At 53.4% G+C, this 18,405-nt stretch overlaps 8 protein-coding genes across 8 annotated transcripts; 1 reads left to right on the top strand and 7 right to left on the bottom strand.

Annotated features, from left to right (window-relative positions):
- IAQ61_000307 (uncharacterized protein) lies at positions 1-1,133 on the bottom strand (the record flags this gene model as incomplete). Its single annotated transcript, XM_066094614.1, has 5 exons — positions 1-159; positions 205-326; positions 380-483; positions 533-743; positions 791-1,133. 5 exons carry the CDS (start codon positions 1,131-1,133, stop codon positions 1-3), a joined length of 939 nt encoding a protein of 312 aa, XP_065955467.1.
- A 1,159-nt stretch (positions 1,134-2,292) lies between these two features.
- Positions 2,293-3,106, bottom strand: IAQ61_000306 (uncharacterized protein; the record flags this gene model as incomplete). The annotated part of the gene is made up of 2 exons (XM_066094613.1): positions 2,293-2,349; positions 2,432-3,106. The coding sequence occupies 2 exons, from the start codon at positions 3,104-3,106 to the stop codon at positions 2,293-2,295; spliced, it is 732 nt and encodes a 243-aa protein (XP_065955466.1).
- A 1,138-nt stretch (positions 3,107-4,244) lies between these two features.
- Positions 4,245-5,831, bottom strand: IAQ61_000305 (uncharacterized protein; the record flags this gene model as incomplete). The annotated part of the gene is made up of 3 exons (XM_066094612.1): positions 4,245-4,687; positions 4,742-5,367; positions 5,428-5,831. The coding sequence occupies 3 exons, from the start codon at positions 5,829-5,831 to the stop codon at positions 4,245-4,247; spliced, it is 1,473 nt and encodes a 490-aa protein (XP_065955465.1).
- Positions 5,832-6,226: 395 nt separating this feature from the next.
- IAQ61_000304 (uncharacterized protein) lies at positions 6,227-6,559 on the bottom strand (the record flags this gene model as incomplete). Its single annotated transcript, XM_066094611.1, has 1 exon — positions 6,227-6,559. One exon carries the CDS (start codon positions 6,557-6,559, stop codon positions 6,227-6,229), a length of 333 nt encoding a protein of 110 aa, XP_065955464.1.
- Positions 6,560-6,691: 132 nt separating this feature from the next.
- On the top strand, positions 6,692-9,106 carry IAQ61_000303 (uncharacterized protein; the record flags this gene model as incomplete). The annotated part of the gene is made up of 2 exons (XM_003835440.1): positions 6,692-7,067; positions 7,134-9,106. 2 exons carry the CDS (start codon positions 6,692-6,694, stop codon positions 9,104-9,106), a joined length of 2,349 nt encoding a protein of 782 aa, XP_003835488.1.
- Positions 9,107-13,626: 4,520 nt separating this feature from the next.
- IAQ61_000302 (uncharacterized protein) lies at positions 13,627-13,986 on the bottom strand (the record flags this gene model as incomplete). The annotated part of the gene is made up of 2 exons (XM_066094610.1): positions 13,627-13,728; positions 13,786-13,986. 2 exons carry the CDS (start codon positions 13,984-13,986, stop codon positions 13,627-13,629), a joined length of 303 nt encoding a protein of 100 aa, XP_065955463.1.
- Positions 13,987-15,902: 1,916 nt separating this feature from the next.
- Positions 15,903-16,394, bottom strand: IAQ61_000301 (uncharacterized protein; the record flags this gene model as incomplete). The annotated part of the gene is made up of 1 exon (XM_003835436.2): positions 15,903-16,394. One exon carries the CDS (start codon positions 16,392-16,394, stop codon positions 15,903-15,905), a length of 492 nt encoding a protein of 163 aa, XP_003835484.2.
- A 1,174-nt stretch (positions 16,395-17,568) lies between these two features.
- IAQ61_000300 (uncharacterized protein) lies at positions 17,569-17,946 on the bottom strand (the record flags this gene model as incomplete). The annotated part of the gene is made up of 1 exon (XM_003835435.2): positions 17,569-17,946. The coding sequence occupies one exon, from the start codon at positions 17,944-17,946 to the stop codon at positions 17,569-17,571; it is 378 nt and encodes a 125-aa protein (XP_003835483.2).
- Positions 17,947-18,405: the final 459 nt, after the last annotated feature.

Here is an 18,405-nt window from a genome sequence, read left to right as displayed (position 1 = left end):
TCAATCGAGCACGATAACTTCCGATTCTTCGCGTGGACGTTTGAGACTTCTCGTCCCCGTGACCAGGACTTCATCATCTTCGTCTTCGATCAGTCGCTCGCGCTTGATATGTCGTATAGTTTGGTTCTCGTTCTTCAATGCCACATTTTCTGCTTCTTCCTGCACATTGTCAGTATCCAGACAGTGTCTGTGAGACTTTCTTACCTCTCGCATGCTACGTAGAGCTCTACTTAGCACTTCAAAGGTCATATTGTCCTCGTCTCTGTCTTTGGAATCTACACTGGCTGGCGTTTCGTCTACAACAATACGTAAAGCCTTTAGTGCAGCTACCGCGCTCCTTGTTAGTCACTATCGGGCAAGCGATTTGCTATCAACTTACATAGGGAGCGATACTTGAAGTGAAACGTTGCGAAAGGCTCATTGTTCAACACTTCATACTTTTGTGGGTTCTTTGGTGGCCTTGTTCGATACCGTGGGCTCAGCCTGTGATCTCAGTCAGTCAATGTTGCATGAGGCCAGGTGGAGTACGCACGTAGCCTGATGAGAGAGTGCTTCTCCTTTCAAAACTTTCTCAGGGACAGCGCCGATGTTTGACAGGGCAAGTTGGCATCCCCGCCGATCTTGAAATGGCAATTCAATTGCGCATATATTTCTGATCCACCGAAAATTCAAGGTAATGCAACCTTTCTTTTGCAATTGCTCTCGGAGCTTTGGAAGGCTGATGGGCCCTTCTACTTCCTCCTCTGAAAGAAGATGAGTTAGGATGCAATCAAGCAACATACCAGCCTACCAATATTCAGACGGGTAAAGCAGTGATTCCTTCGAAACCACATGCCGTCCTCGTGGAACCCGACACTAAACTTCGTAAAACCCTCGCGCCTGAACAACTCATGTGCGCCGTATGTCCTCGCCGATGTATACCCGTCCACAGTAGTACTAATCTCTACTCCATAACTTGAGGGAAACGGCGTGGTAAACTTGGAGCACATGGAGAACTCTGCCCCTGTCTGCGCTTCGATGTATGTCGTCTTGACCGTTGGCGAGGATGTCTCATCCTCAGGATACTCTCGCAGTGATTCGCCTTTCACAACAATACAAACCTCAAGGCCTGGGCATCCTTCGAGAATAGCCATCGAAGAAGGTCTGGTACCTATGTAAGTATGATTCTGGTTTTGAAGTGCAATGGCGAAGCCTTGCTACTTGAGTCACAAGTGTAGTCACTGTTGCGTGATCAAGCTAGCAATCGAGGCAGGGTTCTTGGATCAGATGTGGATGCTCAGATCTATGAACGGTACCCAGATATTGGCATGTCGTAAATATCACCCTACATATCGTGTTTCGCATGTAGATAGGGGGCTGAGTCCTGATGCAGGAGCAGGCTGTACAAGTATTTAAGCCCGTCTCGGCAAAGCGCTGGGGCCATAGGTAGGTGTCAACAACACCACGAAAATCGCGGAAATTGTATGTGCAGTTATGGAGTCACAGCAGTCATCAGTGGCAATAAGGAGTGTATTGTCATGTCCACTTATAGCAGTTCTCCAATTGAGTCCACATTAAGTCTGTTCTGGGCTAGATGGGGTAGGGAATGGGACACGCATTAAGCGGGTAAACTTGAATAATTCCTCAGTCGGTCAATGACGACGTTGGGAAAGTAGAGAAGGATACATGAGCGATTGACCCAGATTCTCTGTCGTACGACCGTCTGTAGGTCCTAGTTTTGCCCGCTAGGTAAGCGCAACACAACATTACCGGTACCGGTACGCATGCGACGCGATACTTTCACACCCACACTATACCACCACAACACTAAATCGGCGGAGAAATAGATAGAACCGCTCGTAAGGAACCTAACTTGACTCCTACAGAGCGTGTACAAATTGTTGCAAAGGCCAAGGCTGGCTGCAGCACTCAGGAACTTGCTAAGGAGTTTGGGCGTGACGCAACAAGTACTCGCCGGACGATTAGAAATGCTGCCTCGCACCCAAATGGGCGTGAATCACCACGATCAGGACGCCCACATGTACTTTCAGATCATCAGAAGAGATTGATATATCAAGAGGCACGCTCGGAGCCAAGGATTGGGTATAAAAAGCTGGTTGAAGAAGTCTGTATCAATCACTTAGATGGCGCCCCGTTGAAGCTGCCTGGACACACTACACTCTACCTGTTCTTGAGAAGCAGAGGCCTCACCAATCGCCCATGTAAAAAGTCAACGAATTACGAAATGGAAGGAAAAGCCACATCTGCCGCCCTACCAAATGAACTGGAACCCAGGTTTCCAGAAGGGAAACATCAGCCCAACAGCCCAATAAGATTCCGATTGGACTTGCAATACTCGTCGCAAAAAGCCTAAAGCACAACATTAGCACATACCCAACAAATCACCCGTGCCCTGCTTCCTCAAAAAAGACACACTCTCTCTCAAACTCACCCTCGGTAACCCCTCTCTCCCCCCATCATCCACCATCCTCACCAACCCTTCCACCAACCGCCCAACCTCCAGACTCTCCAATCCTGCCAGTGCCCCCATAACCGCCTCCATCGTATCCCCATCCACCCCCGCCGCACTCACACTCATGACATCGATCCCCGCCGGCGTCCGCGTCATCCCCGTAGCAGTGGAATACGACGCGTAATATGGGACGGCATTGGCATCGCAGCCCCAAGCCAGGATACTATACTCGCTCGTGGCGCCGGCGATGATGCCCGTGGCGTTGTAGGCCAGGACGCCTGGGTAGACGGGGTGTAGGGTGTCGATGCCGTAGGTGGTGTGTATGGTGTTGTTGTGTGGGAGTTGGAAGGAGAAGAGGTCGTTGAGGAGGGTGGGGTTGTGGGGGTCGAGGGCGCTGGGGTCGTATTGGATGTTGCGGAAGGCGGTGTATTGGGGGTTGGAGGCGTAGATCATGTGCCAGGGTTTGAGATACCAGGTTGGTGGAGGGGCGTGCCATTTGGTGTGAGGGTAGTTTGGGTCGAGGGCGGGGGGGAGGCGGGCGTGGACGGCTTTGGGGCCGATGGTTGGGGGGCAGGAGGGTGGGGTGGGATGGGCGGTTGTGGTGGTAGTGATGATGGCGAGGAGGGTGATGAGCAGGGTGAGGATAGGGGACATTGCAGTTGGTCTTCAAAGTAGAGTTGCGGGGGAAGATGTGGTAGGGTGCTGGCGGGTATTTATATATGGGTTATCAATACTTTCCACTTTCGTCCTGAGAGAGCAAGAATAAGGCATACCTGAGTAACAATTACGCTGACCACAAAACCTTCCAAGAACCTTCTTTTACCCTTTTCTGCAACCTGATGCTCAAGCACTGCAACACCCGCACCAATCCCCATCAACAGCGCCCAAATTCCCACCCTTCTCCTTCCACCACCACAAGAAACCAAAAAACCGACCCCATTAACCACACTCCACCTCCCCGTACCACCCCGCTTACCCAAATGTTCCACAACAGCCCCCCCAAGCGCGCACAGGCGCCCAGTCAGCAACCTCTGCCTCTTGATCATTGGCCGCTAAGCGCGGGACAAGCAGCCATCTCAGCTCGTGGACAAAACATAAGAGAAGCGCAGGTCAAGGACTTTCCTAACTAGGCAGTTGCTCTCAGGAACTGCGCTGGATGAGTAACCCACGTGGCTGGCACGGAAGCATGGGGTCATCGGCGAGGTTGGGATTTTTGCGGTCAATGAGGATGGGTGGAGGATGGGGGTGTATGCTTGATGGATGGAGAGATATGCTTGATAGATGGAGGGATATGCTTGATAGATGGAGGGATATGCTTGATAGATGGAGGGATATGCTTGATAGATGGAGGGATATGCTTGATAGATGGAGGGATATGAGCTGAAGGGATATGGGATGGAGGGAGATGAGACGGTGATGAGATGAGATGACATAGCAACCTTGAGTGTGGTGGCACGACGTCGAGTCGATGCCTGACAGGCATGCATCCTCGCATAGACAGTTAGCCACTAAGCTTGAAACGCAAGAAGGTGTTCATGCACGGCCAGGTAGAGAGGGAAGGCCATGGTTTGTGTTAAGGAGAGTGGTGGATGGTATACTCACAGTGCAGCGTTTCCCCTGCCCATAGCCTAACTATACAATTTCCAACACGCAACAACAATTCTGGCAGAAGGAAGAAGATCCTCACGTGCCGGATCCACGTGAGGGATTTGTAAACGTAAACTTTCTATTGTCTTTTTTCTATTATCGTCTTGTTAAACACGATTTTCCGCCTCCTGACTATCAAAATTCTCTAAGCCTTCTTATATCCCGCCTCTTCCAATGCCTCCTTCAAGCTATCAATTGCCTTGGTAATATCAGGCCTCTTGGGATCCGTCACACTCACGCCCATGTGTCCAAATCGGATATACTTGGACGCAATCTCTTTGTGTAGGCCCCCCGCGAAGATGACACCCTTCTTGAGTAAGTTGGGCAACACGTCGGGAGGCGTCATGCCGTCGGGCAGGTAGATGGCTGTCATGCCAGTAGCCTGGTTCTCGGGTTTCTCGGCGAGTTGCTTTAGGCCGAGGTCTGCGACGGCCTTCTTGACTTTTTGCGAAGCGGCTTTGTGCGCGGCGAAGTAGTCGTCAATGGGGCGAGAGAGAATCTGCTTGAGGGCGGTGTCTAGGGCGTGAATGAGTTGAGGGGAAGGGGTGGCGAAGTAGGAGGGCTTCTTTGCTTCGTAGTTTTGCATGACTGGACTAGAATTAGCTTTCCTGTCTTCGGGTGGCGCAAGTGGGAGATGCTTACTCGGTAGCCAATTCTTCCACGAGCCAAAGTAGGAAGTAGGTCTTGTCTTTCTCGCCTTGAAGCGCTCAATAGCACATCCAGAGACCATCATGATACTCAGACCAGCGGGGCAGCCAATACCCTTTTGCGAGGCGGTCAGGACAACATCGAGCTTCCAGTCATCGAATCGAATCTCCTCTGAACCAACACTGCAGACACCGTCCACGACGACCAACGTGTCTGGGCTGACCCTGTGGACGAGCTCGCTCAAGGCCTTGATCTCGCTGAGCACACCAGTCGATGTGTCAACATGGGTGACGGTGATCATCTTGTAGTCCTTTTCCTTCAAAGCCTTCTCCACCTCGTCGAGCTGCGGCCGGTCGCCAATGGGCGCCTTGAGCTGTGTGGCCTTGACACCGTACGTCTCAAAGCAGTCGGCAAAGGAGTCGGCAAAGTAGCCGGTGTGTAGGACGAGGACCTCGTCGCCAGGCTCTACCAGATTGGCAGCGACCTGGTCCCAGCCGAGAGTGCCAGAGCCAGAAATGACAAAGGGTTGCGAGGCGGGGTCGGTGGTCTGGAAAAGCTTGCGCAAGTTCTGGAGGACTTGACTGAAGGTGTTGACAAAAGGGGCACCAACATGCGATTCACTGTATGGTGTCAATTGATTGCTTGGCCATGGGTGGAACATGGAAAAACAGAGAGCGTACCTGTAATGGCTCATAGAGTTGAGCACGTCATCGTGGAATTCAATGGGCCCAGGAATGAGCAGCGCGGGATGAGCAGCCTGGCTAGACATGGTTTTGGGGAGCGAGAATGGCGTCGTCTTGATCGGAGTCTTGAACGGTTTGTTGTTTCCACTTTTCGCTTCTCTCCTGGGACTTTTGGGACTGTCGTACACCTTGTCGCAGTCGACAGAGACACGCCTCACTTTGATGCCGCCGGCTTCTTTTGGCTTAGGCTTGACGGTACGGACAATGCGATTGCCTTGCTCGTCCTCGAGATGTGCAATGCGTTCGGTGGAGAAAGGCGTGTTCAATTCGAGAAAAGAGGGCTTTGAGGAGGCCAAGTGGTTGGAGATCTGATCGACACGGGACTTTGTGCGTGACGACATGTTTGGGCGGGGTACCAGGCGGCTATTCCAGGAAGCAAGCAGTCGACGTGGGGCAGAGGATCTTGACATCCGGTCTTCGGTCGGACGCGCGCGCGATCGAGTTGCAGTCCAATGGCCACTGGGCACAGAAAAATCACTTGCTGGTCGCGCGGAGCTAGATAGATGGCAGATTGGGATGCGTGCCAATTACGGTACTTATTCCTTTGGACGCGCAGCTGGTTTCAGGAGTGAATGAGCAAGAAATGAAAAGAGGTCTGACCGTCGTGCCCGGAGAGCTCAGAGCGTCCGTGTGGGCTGGGAATTGGCGGAATTGGCCGATTTTTAATTGGTTCTTTCTTGTCGCCTTGTTCAGTCCGCCCCTTACTCGTCCAGTCCATGCGAACATGTACACTCACTCAACACCGTAGCTTGAAGAGACCTCGGTGTCTTTGATTTCTTCTACTTGTGTAGGTGCCGACACCAGCCCGACGCGAACCCTTAGACGGACCCGCTCTGTCTAGGTACATGGTCGCGGATCCGATCATGGCAGTTTGGAAGTCATGTGCGGAAGAGGCTCCATCGACGTCCCACTCCCGACCTGTGAAGGGGCCGATCACGTGGCCTTCTCGGTCGGGGACCCAGAACCCGTGGGCCCGTGGTCTGGCGCGGTGGCCAAAGCGGCACTGGGCCGTAACTGGATGTTTGTTATGATCCACTCCCAGGATGTGAGCACCATCAACAGCCAGCATTGAGCAGTTCACGACCGTCCACAACCATGCCAACTCGCTTCTGCATGAACTCCATCGCTGCATATATATAGTCTGAAACACTTACATAACACCTTTTTTTGGGGGGGGAGGGGAATATCCACGGCAGCGACAATGCGCCTGACACGCGCCGCACAGCGCGCCCAGGAGGGCACCGAAGCGATTACTGGCCATGACGACAACCACCACGACCAGGTCGACGTAGCTGACAATACAGAGCGCGCTGCCCTCAATGAAATTTCGGCGAATCCAGCACCAGAGCAAGTGGAGTGCGAGGAGGAGCTGCCGAAAAAGACGCCTGCCAAGACACCTGCGAAAAAGGGAAAAAAAGGTGGCGCAAAGAAAGGCGCAAAAGGAAAAAAGGCTAAAGACTTAGGAGAGCAGCAAGAGGAGGAGCCAGTCCAGGATGCGCTCGAAGACGAGCCCGCAGCGGCAGCCGCTCCTGTGGTGGATGAAGCTGTCGACAACGTGATCGCGGAACCGCAGAATGGTGAGTCCCAAGTGGAATGTGATGAGGCCCAGAATGCAATTGGAAACTGACCCTGATGCGCTATAGGCGAAGTCGAAGTCACTAAGAACGATGAACGGCCCACAACGCCGATCTCGAAACCCGTACGATTGACGCGCCGCCAGTTGGCCGCCATGAAAGAAGAAGAAGAAGAGAAACTCAAAAAGTCACAACGCGCTCCATCCCCGACCCAAGACCCGGTGACGATAGAAGGGACAGTCAAATCTGTAGAAGAAGCAACCACCGGAGCGCATGAGAGCGATGATGCGGATGCTCAAAAAGAAGCCGCGGCGGAGTCAGAGGCGCCAGAAATAGCGAGAGAACCCAAAGTGACAGCTGAAACTGTTCAAGGAGAGATGGCACAAATTCCAGAAGTCATCCCCGAGGCGGTACAAGACAAAGTAGCTGAAGAGCCCGAAGCTCCGCACCATGCCGAGCCCGAAAAAGCGGACCAGCTTGAGCGAAATACGATAAAGCAAGAGTCAATAGAAATTGCACCCTCCATCGAGAGCGATGCACAAGAGTCAACTGCAATCACGCCCTCAGTCCAAGTCACATCAGACGCCGCGACGCCTACGAAGCTCAGCACTAAAGCACAACAAGTATCTGCAGAACAAACAACATTGGCTGCAGAACAGCCTGGTGAACAAGCAATGTCCCCTGAGAGCTACACACCCAGCAGACGACGTGCATCGCGCAGCCCCTCGAAGTCACCAATGCGTATTGAAGAGTCATTCGAGGCCATCGATGCGCTCGAGGAGGCTCTCGACAGTCTCGACGCCGTCACCAGCTTCGACCGGCCCATTGAGGAAGCATCTCCTCGCAAAAAGGCCCTGGTCGCACTCACCGAGAACTCTCAAGTCCGTGCCAAAACGCCCAGCAAGGCACCAAGCAAAACTACCGCCGCGCCGACGAGGATATCAAGAGTTCCCAGCGCTGTTCCGACTGGCATGAAAGCGACAAAAACCTCTCTGGCACGAGCCTCAAATGTTCGTGCTGCATCGACCAAGGAGGGTAAGAGTGGCTCAACGGGGACGGTTGACTACCTGGCTTCGAAGCGGAGACCAATCAGTGTGTCATTCCCAACACCTCCGCCGCCGCCCAAGGGCCGCGCTCCTACCAAAGCAATCTTCGAGCTCTCAAGTAATGGTATTGTGGCGAAACTGAAAGCACAAAAAGAAGAGCGTATAAAGCGAGAGACAGACGGTTTGGCACCAAAGCAACGGCCGATCAGCATGCCTCCTCCACCAAAATCCTCCAAGCCACTTACCAAGCCTGCATTCCAGCTACCAGGTGAAAAGACCGCTGAGAAACTCAAAGCACAGAAAGAGGAGCGTCTCAAAAAGCAAGCTGAAGCTCCTCGGCAATCAATGGCTCGTCCTGTCAGCATCTGCATGGCGCCTGCAACGGCCAAGTCAACCAAGCCAGCTACAAAACCCACAAACTTCCAACTGCCAGGTGCAGCCGTTGCGGAGAAGCTCAAGGCCCAGAAAGAGGAGCGACTCAAGCGACAAGAAGAAGCGGAAGCTGCCAAGAAAGAAGCTGCCATAAAACCACGCACAGCTCCTATAGTACGAAAGCCTGTCACACTCCCCGTACGAAACAACCCAGGCGTTACCATCCCACCTCCAACATCACAGTCACAGTTACAGTCACAATCACAAATACGACCCCCATCTCAACGCTCCATATCCACGTCCGCCACCTCAAACGCCACCAAACGCAACAGCGTCGCCCTATCCCAATCCCGCTCCACATCTACTTCATCCATATCCGCCAATCGCGCCAGTATTATCCCCACTAAATCTACAGCTACACCTTCTGACGCGGCCATCCAACGCGGAAGGGGAAAAGAAGTCTTCAACAGGAACAAAGCGGAAAAGGAAGACCGTGAGCGCGAAAGGACGGATAAAGAGAATGCGGCGAAGAAGGCGAGGGCCGAGGCGGCGGAGAGGGGGCGTATAGCTAGTAGAGAGTGGGCGGAGAAGCAGAGGAAGAAGATGATGGCGGCTGCGTCGTGAGTCTGCGGGTGACTAAAGATGAGGTGGGGTCTTGGGAAAATGTTTGATGGAGTATTTGGGGAGTTGAGTCGAAAGGAGGTGTGGGCGTTATTGGCTGGGATATGGGACTTTCCTTTTCTTCATTGGGTATTTCGATTGTTTCTACAGCGCCGGGACTCTGATAGAAACACGCGATTCTGGGTTTCCGATACCGATGCCGATACCGATGGCTATGGGTATCAAGTGACTTCTTTTCTAGTACATGCACATTTGGCCGACGTGGTACGCATCCATTGGCCAAGCTGGTCATTTTTATCGAAGCTTGGTTGAGTAGTGAATGGAATGGAATTATCATTCAACATGTTGCATTCGCTGTGCTTGCTTCCATTCCAGTATAGTTTTTACAGCTTACCCTACAAACTCATACATAGCAGCACACTAACATGAACAATCCACTCATGCCCATTCCACATCCCCAGTCAACAGCGCCTCCGCTCACGCGAATCAAACACACACACACATACACCGCGGCGCTTCTCCTGCACCGTGTCCGGAGCCATATACGCAGCTGTACATATACCGAGTCCAGTATAGTACTATAGCATGATTGCTGATAAATATCCACACATTAGCAAGGGCAATTCATCCACAATGGCGATAACTAGCTATACAGTGTTGATGACTCGTTGGGGATGTACATGCCGCCTATATGCTGATCCAAAGTAGGACCTATATGCTGACCCTGGGGGGGGACGTTGTACCGGTCGAATCAGACGGATGGTTTGTGGAATCATGGGATATGGTTTAGGAATGGTAGATAGTACTATACGCGTGTGTACATCTATCTACCTACCACACACTCTCTGGTACCATACTAGAACACAATTCTACGATGAGCAAGTCAAGTCAAGCAGATAAACCTGCACACACAAGAAACCATGATGGACCAAGACTGATACTAACTGTACCTAGTATCACACTCCGCCCACCTAACCTACTGTAGGTACCATTTCTTAGCTTGATCAACCGCCGATCCTCCACTTCCCCAATCAAGCCCTCATTCACTCAGACACACACACACACACACGCAAATCGAGCTTCATGCTTACATGCCTTCTTACCCAGGAGAACTTCACGCCCAAGACCTAACCCAAATGAAACCCCCACGTCCACTCCGTGGATACATGGCATCCCTCTAGCATGCGGCTCCGTGCACCTTCGCCGCGTCCGTCCCTTTTATACCCAGCACATGTACTGTGGACAGCATCGCATTCAAACCCAGAACCTCCTGTCCAATTGCTCAACGTCGGTCCCGTTTAAGCCTACAGGCTACCGGTAAAGGCTACAAGTAGAGTTTACTATGCCAGGCCATGCTATACTATGCTGTGCCATGCTATGCTGTGCTGTGCCATGCCATGTCACGCCCTCCCATACAACGCCAAACAACGCCATTCCCGAACCCGCGCCCCACGTGCCCGTCCACCCGGCAAACAAACACAGACACGTGTTTGCCACTGCACGCCCATGCGCGCAGATCGAGCGGAACGTTTGGACGAGGTTGGTATCACAGTGTGTACTCTTACGGGATAGGGATAGGCGGCAGAAGTTGTGGATGGGGGGTTAGTGTGGTGGGTGGGTACTCCCGGAGCGGGTGTGCGTATGTGGATGGGTAGGGAGGGGGTTGCTGAGTAATTTGGGTTGGTATACCGGGACATACTCTGCGGTGGGTGATTGTTGTGTGTGGTTTAATGTACGGTAGGCTAGTAGGGCCGAGGTTGGGGGTGATGACGTTGGTTGGGTTGGTTTTTGGGAAGAGGGGAGGGGAGGGGAGGGGGATGGATGGGTGCGGATGTGGTTTTTGGTGGATGGGTGGTTTGTTATGGGATGGATGGATGGCAAGTAGGGATTGAAGAAGTAAGCAGGGGGCGGGTGTGAATAGAAGAGCATTGAAGTAGAGTAGCTAGCCTGACCACATATCCCACCACTTTTTTCCCTTTTCGCCATACAATATCTAATCCATCACCACCCTTTTCTCCCCCCCCCTTTCCCCTTCCTCTCCATCGCCCACATCACTCCCAAAAAAAAAACAAGCCCGCTAACCCATCCGCCCGTCCGGCAGCCCGTCCGCTCCACAAAAAAGAAACCCTCCCCCCCAAAAATCCATCCCATCGTCGGACTTGATCGGCCTTACTCCACCGTAGTCGCTTCCCTACCCTCCACATTGCCAATTATCGTGCAGCCCAATTCCACCGACACAGCCACAGCCACCAACCACGACTTAGTCAAGACGGTGCGTAAGGTATTGTGCCTCAGCTACGGCGTGTGTGTGTGTGTGTGTGTGTGTGTGGTGTCTACCGGCCACACACGCGGCACAACAAACAACTTCCATGCACGACTCCATGCGCGACGTACGTCAGCCGCGCCAGCAAGCGCAGAGCCTCACCGGATGGTGTCTGTGCAGGTGCGCGACACGTAGGGTATGGGTATGTAGGTATACCGTACGAGTATGCCCAGGTACAGTAGGTTTGGGTGCTGGAGACGGACAGTACACCTGGATATACCGGTACGCACTGTGTCGTGTATTTCCCGCGCACCCATGCTTCTCCTTCCTTTTCCCTCTCCACTCTCCACTGTTTCGAGGTACAGTACTGTAGGTGCCTACCGTACACGCCAGGTGCGCCGGGAGGAATCTCCACCATGTCCACGCTGTAGGCACGGTGCCGGTACCTAGGAGATCCATTCTTTCTCTTCTTTTTCTGTGCCCAACGTGGCCCCGATTCACTCTCCTACCTAACCCACCAACACCACCACCCTGCAAACTTTGCAAAACATGAAAAATTGAAAAAACCCCCACCCACCCGCTCAGCCTCACTCCTGCCAAACCTGCAAAACCTGCAAATTTGCAAACCTCGACACTTTGATGCCCAGCACAGGATACCCTACCGGTGGCCCTATGCATCCCAACATCTCGCCTCCCATCCGCCCGAGACACCGAGATGGAAATGGCGAGGACGATGGCGAGGGCGATGGCCATGGCGATGGTGAAGGCTGATAGTGCTGATAGTGTGGAGCCGCAGATCGGATCGGGTGTTTTTAGTGCGGATGCGGATGTGGTAATTTGGTGGGCATGTTGATTACACAGGTAGGTAGGTAGGTAGATAGGTAGATAGGTACCAAGGTACACATGCCGGGCTAGATAGCCAGACTTTGAGGCGTGTGTGGAGGGTAGGAACGGATGCTACTAATTATTTCTGGCCATCCTAGATTATGCGTGTGAATGTGTCAAGGTATACAGTACATCCAGCCTACGCACCACAATCCCCCATCCCCAACCAACCAACCTCTCCATCTTACTACTACCAGTACCCTATAGTCCACATACCCACTACGAAATCGAGATTGAAACTTTAATTCTCAATCTCTTAATAAGCCGGGGTTTTCTTTTCTTCTTCTTTCTTTTCTTTTTTTGGCTGAGATGGGGGTTCTTGGCGATGCTGGAGTAGGGCTGGGTTGGAGCTGGGGGTTTTGCTTTTTTTTTTGAAGAAGGAGAAGAAAAAGGGAGGGAGGGGGAGGGCAAGGCAAGGGGTTTGTTTGATTTGACTGGACTTTGATTCGACTGTTACTCGACCTGACAGACATTCATCCGACTTGACCACATTTACCTACACCAAACCCCCGATTCATTACACATCCACCACTCAACCTGTCCCCTGGATAAAAACCATACCCACAATTCCATCCCCTGCCCACAAAAACCACACAAATACCGCAAGAGCAAAACACACCATCCCAAACCCAACAAGTCAACCCCCCAAACCACTCGAATACCGTAAGGCGGGGGAGATGATGTCATGTCACATCATGTCACGTTATAGTACCGATATGATGGTATTATGTACCCTACCCTACAAAAGTAGAGCAGGAAATCTCTCGAGCCAGCTGTTGTGATGCGACACTAATGCGATACACACTATGCCTGATCTAAAAAAAAGGAGGTTTGAGCGATTTAGCCAGGGTTACGTGTTATTCCATGTCAACAATACCTGGGGAGTGCACTCGATGCAAACGAGAATAGAATGGGAGATGTGTATGCGACAAAATTAGGATAAGAGCTTAACCGGGCTTGACAAAACCGAGACTGGCATCGACATGGATTAGGTTATCAGGCTGTCAAGACCCAAAAAGGGGGAAATTTGTTTGTCAACAGCAAAACGTCAACCGGGCAGACACAAAACCAAAGTATCCAGCGTTGCGGAAATCTCATCGGGGACGTGCAATCTACTCCGGGCCGCGGTGGTCAGTGTTAGCCAGGCGATGGGACCACATGGTGAAAGTCTGTGGGTACAATAAAGGATGAGGTAGATAAGTACAATAGTGGCCGTCTGGTGCGGAGTGGGCTGGTTGCTAACTGCAACCCTGCCCTTGTTTGTTTTCGTGTGCCCCTGGCAAGGAACACGATGCGGTACTACTATACTATACGGCCATAGCAGAGTCTGCCCTCCTTGCTATGGAAAGAAGAAAAAACGAAAAATTGGCGGCTACTACAGAATTGGACATGGTCGGATTCTCGGATCAGTCGACCGAGCGCATACTCCAAGCGAGACGGGCTTTGCTCTGCCCACGCTGGCGTGACTGCTGGGATGCTGTGCGACAATGGGTAGTATAGTCATAGTATCATGATGCGCGCATGTCATACAAACCTCTGGCTGGGCACTAGCTGCTGGAGAATCGTGAGATGGCGAGCGTGCTGCAAAGACGTGCTCGTGTCGTAATCGCTGGGACGGATGGCGACCGACGACGCTTACCACAGTAGACGTTGGTGTCCCCATGGCCCATTGTCCGACTGTGTACTGTCGGCTCTCCCAAGTGGAGCCTTTGCTGCGCTGGCAAGCTCGCGGCATGGACCGAGAGAGGCGTGGGAGTTGGGCTTGATGGAAGAAAAAGAGGCGAGAGCGCGAGGCTGTGTGGTGCAGTGCGATTGGGTGTGGCGGTTGAGAGTGTAAAGTGAGAGCAGTTGGGAGATGATGATGTCGCTGGTGGTTGCGCCATCAAGGCCTCCTCTGACCGAAATGGCGCATGACGAACGAACGTGGGGTTGGTTTTTCTGTTGCGTGCATATCGGGGCCATGGCATGGGCGGGTGCAGGAAAGGATGGTCCCTGCACAGCCGACCCATGACAATTCGCGGGCCGTTCGTTGATGCGGGGAAGCCAAGCATGGACGGGTCCAAGTCTTCCCAGAGCGGCCAAGGGCTGCCAGCCCACCTTGACCACTTGTAGGCTGCCAGCCGTGGGCGTGCACACTGCCCAGCGCAGGCCTTTTGTAGAGTATCGTACTCTAGCCGAACTTCCAACAGGGCCTGCGTGGTGCCAACTCTGACGGAGGCAGCTGGGAGAAAAGCGTTCCAGGGGACCGGCAGAAGAAGTGGTGCCGTCCGACTGGTGACCCCCCGCTGGAACGCTCAACAAACCTTGGACGGTATGTGTGTCTGTGTGTGGTGTGTGTGTGTGTGTGTGAGTGCTTGTCGCCACACTCGTCGTGCGCAACTCGCCCAGCCCACCAGCATCTTTGTTGGGCGTGGCTGACACCTGGATCGTCCGGGAGAAAGAAAAAAAAATCTTCCTGGCATATCATCTGCGACAGCGAAAACAAGACGTCAACGGGCGCAAAGAAAAAATTAACATTGGCTGAGCCGTAGCCGTCCACGTCGTCTCACTCCGTTTTTTTTTCCTGGCCAGTGTTCCCATGCACACGGCGCAGAACCGAAACTTTCTTTAGGGGCGGCCACGGCAAGCAAACGGAGGACAAAGCACTGGGCCTGGACTTGACTTGTCTGGGACGGGCTGGGAGAGTGTGGTCGGAGGTTGGAGGTGGACTGGTTGCAGTCACGTGTGCTGGGGGTTGACGGGGTCCGCCCGGTTCCATCTGTAAATGACAGTAAGACATGATCGAGTAGGACAGGCGGTTGAGTGAGCTAGTTACTCACGTCACGCCCTAGGACGAGGCGGTCATTCAGACGTCAAAGCCGTCGTTGCGTGCACAGAGAACATGGGAGTGAGCATGGGCAGGGCAGCGGATTCAGTAAAGCATGAACAAGGGAAGACATGGAGACGCATAGAGAGTTAGTGGTGTGCCTTTGTCGCCTCGGACTTGACTGTCCAAGGACGTCGTTCCTTCCATTTGATCTATGCCGAGGCAAGAGAGCTAGCTAGCTACCAAACAGCAAAGAGGGCAAGAGCGGATCATGAGACGCGCGATGACGAAGTCTGTCAGAGTGAGAGGTGTATCCAACCAAGAGAGAAAAAAAGAAGCACCGCAGTGGCCCCGTAAATGTGGGCTATATGCCTCGATGCCTACATGCAGTGAAACCCAACACCAGGCTGCCCATGCCCGATGCACAAAACAACGCAATCCGCGCATTCCTCCACCAAAGAGACCCCCCCGCCAGTCACAAAGGAAAATGGATATTGATACTTTTGTTCTTACACTGTTGTGCAACCCAGGTCAACAAAGGAGATGGTACAGCGCTAAAGGAGAAGGGACAAGGTAGACCACTGTCGGTCATGGTTGCTATGCAGATGGAAACTCCGTGAACCGGTGCCAGGCTCGGTCAAAAGAAGGTGCCGAGATGGATGCTAAAGTGAGGAAGAAGAATGCTCCATGTCGACGAACGGTCGAGTCATTGGTAGATGGATGAGTAGGTAAATAGGTAGGTCGTGAGTGTCGTAATTCCAAGCTCTGCGCGCGGTGGCAGGGCAAGGTCCAAGTGATGTCGTGGACAGACGGTGATGCCCAATGATTCCCAGTCGTTCCATGCTTTAGTACTGGGTGCACCTCCTCTTGATGTCTCGCGTCTGGTCAAAGGACCTCATGTAGGAGTTGAGTTGGGTGGCGGCTTGCTGCGAGATGCCTGATTGGGTTTGCGAAGCGGTAGAGGCCAGTGAGGAGCGTGAGGAAGAGGGTGTGAGGCTGCGCTGGGTGGTGGGCCTGGTTGTGGTGGGTGGTGCAAAGTAGGTGCCGTTGGCGGTGGAGTGGTAGTAGTAAGGACTTGAGGGGCCCATGTCGAATCCTTTGGAAGTGGGAGCCTTGTAGGCCGAGAAGTTGACGGCGGGCGGGAGGTAGAAGCCATTGCTGGAGGATGCCGAGGAAGAAGCGGATGTGGAGAGTTGGGAGGAAGTGTGTGTTTGGGTGCGGCCAGCCTTTTCCAGATCGGCCAGACGACAGGATTGCGAGCAGTAGACGCCATTCTCGGCAATCTGACGGTCGCAGGATAGACAAAAGTCGTTGAAGCACTCCATGTTGGAAGCCATTGGAGGTTGGGTGGGTAGTTTTTGTGTGTGTGTGTGTATGTGGACGGTGGACTGGCGAGGACTGAATTTGCCAGTCGATGATGGATGGGATGGGATACTGAGATGGAGATGGAAGTGGAAGTGGAAGTGGAAAAGCAAGACAGGTGGTAGGTGGTAGGTGGTAGGTGGTAGGTGGTAGGTGGTAGGTGGTAGTCTTGTATAGAGTAGAGCAGAGTAGAGCAGAGTAGAGCAGAGCAGAGTAGGCAGAAGCAGATCAAAGCAAGAGTCATGCGGTGGTTATATGGCAAGTGTCTGAGCGGAAGGGCCGTGTGGAGCAACGGGAGCAAGGCGATGGAGACTTACTTAAGGCTCAGGCACACACCCACACCCACACTCACAAGAGGAGTGCACACACACCCACTCACACGCACCCACTCAGCTAACCCTGCCAGCCTAGGGCCTCCTGCCTACATACGTACATACAGCATTGTACATGGGCTTGCTGGGGGCTAGCAGAGGGAGATGATCCTGGTCGGCTACGGTAGCTCCATGGCCAGGGTCCACGCGCAAAAGAGGGTGTCCACTCCATTGCCCAGGTGGGCTCCGCACGGGCTGATGGAAAAAAAGAGGGCTAGAGGTGCAGCGCCAAGGCCAGAGGATTATTTGCAGCCGCCTGCACCGCCAGCTCCCTCTCCTTCCATCCCTCGTCTGCTCTTTCTTGCTCATGCGAATGCCCGACTAGGCCCAACAAGCGCTTAGCCCCGTCCATCTTGCTTGTTCTTGCCTGCATGCCCTGTGCGCCCCTTCCAACCCCCCATCCCAGTCCTGGGCCCTGGCTGCTCCCAGGTTCAGGTGGGTGAACAGGCAGCTTGGCCAACCCACACCCACACCCACACCCACACCCACACCCAACAACCCACCACTCAGTCGTGACCACCTACGACGGCCATGATGCACCAACGTCACTGCCTACACAGGCATGCATCTCTCTACCTAGGTCCCGTACCTAGCTACGTATTCCAAGGTACAGAGGTATTGTACTGTGTTGTGCCTGTCGTGTCTATGTAGAGTATCCTACCTATGCACTGTACCTACATGTCGTGCCCACCACCATCACCACCCACTACCCGCCCACCACGCAAGCACGCTCTGGGGGCCCTGCCCACCAGCTCTTCCATTCGCTCCTCCTTTTTTCTCACTTGCTGCCCGAGAGATTTTTCTTCTTCTTCTTCTTCTTCTTCTTCTTCTTCTTCTTCTTCTCCTGCTGTCCCTCTTCTCTCTGCTCTGCCTCGCACCGTTCAGCCTGCAGCCTGCAGCGTTCCTCGATGCTCTGCAGCAGCAGCACCACCACCACCACCACCACCACTACCGCCAAAGACTTCGGCCGCAGGGTGCCACCATCGCCGTACCGTACAGCCGACTTGACTTGGGAGTGACAGGCTCGCTCGCTCAGCAGTACTTTGCGTGTGACACCCACCACCCTCTCCCACTGCAGTGATGGCGACAACCGACCTCCGCACCCCCCACCTCCATGACCAAGGCCGTCAAGTCCTGTGCCCTTCCATTTCTTCATTGTTGACATGCAGATGCCTTGGCCCCCTGCACGCTTTCCCGCAGGACCAGGCAGATGACTGATGTGCAAATGTAGGTACAAGACCTTCCTATGCTTCCTATGCTTCCTATGCTTCCTATTCCAGTAACGAGCCCATGGGAACATGGGGGGAACAGGTGAGGAGGTGGGTGGGTGAGTGGGTAGATAGGTGGGCATGTACAAGACATGGCAGATGTCGGTTTCAGCAGTCATGGGTTCATCGACTTCCCCACGCCCTCTGCCCAACCAATCAACCACGCTCGTCTGCTGCTGCTGCTGCTGCTGCTCCTCCTCCTCCTCCTCCTCCTCCTCCTCCTCCGCACCTGCCGCCCCTGTTCACGCTTGCGCCTTCATCTCTGTGCGGTCCGTCTCCACACCACCCAGGCCAACCTCCGTCCGACTAGCCTATTCCAACACACGGTAGAGACCGGTCTGACAGCC

Source organism: Plenodomus lingam (assembly GCF_022343315.1).
Source record: "Plenodomus lingam strain CAN1 chromosome Unknown contig_1, whole genome shotgun sequence".
Taxonomy (NCBI): Eukaryota; Fungi; Ascomycota; class Dothideomycetes; order Pleosporales; family Leptosphaeriaceae; genus Plenodomus; species Plenodomus lingam.
The sequence above is the reverse complement of the archived record's forward strand: the minus strand, read 5'-3'. Positions and strand labels throughout refer to the sequence as shown.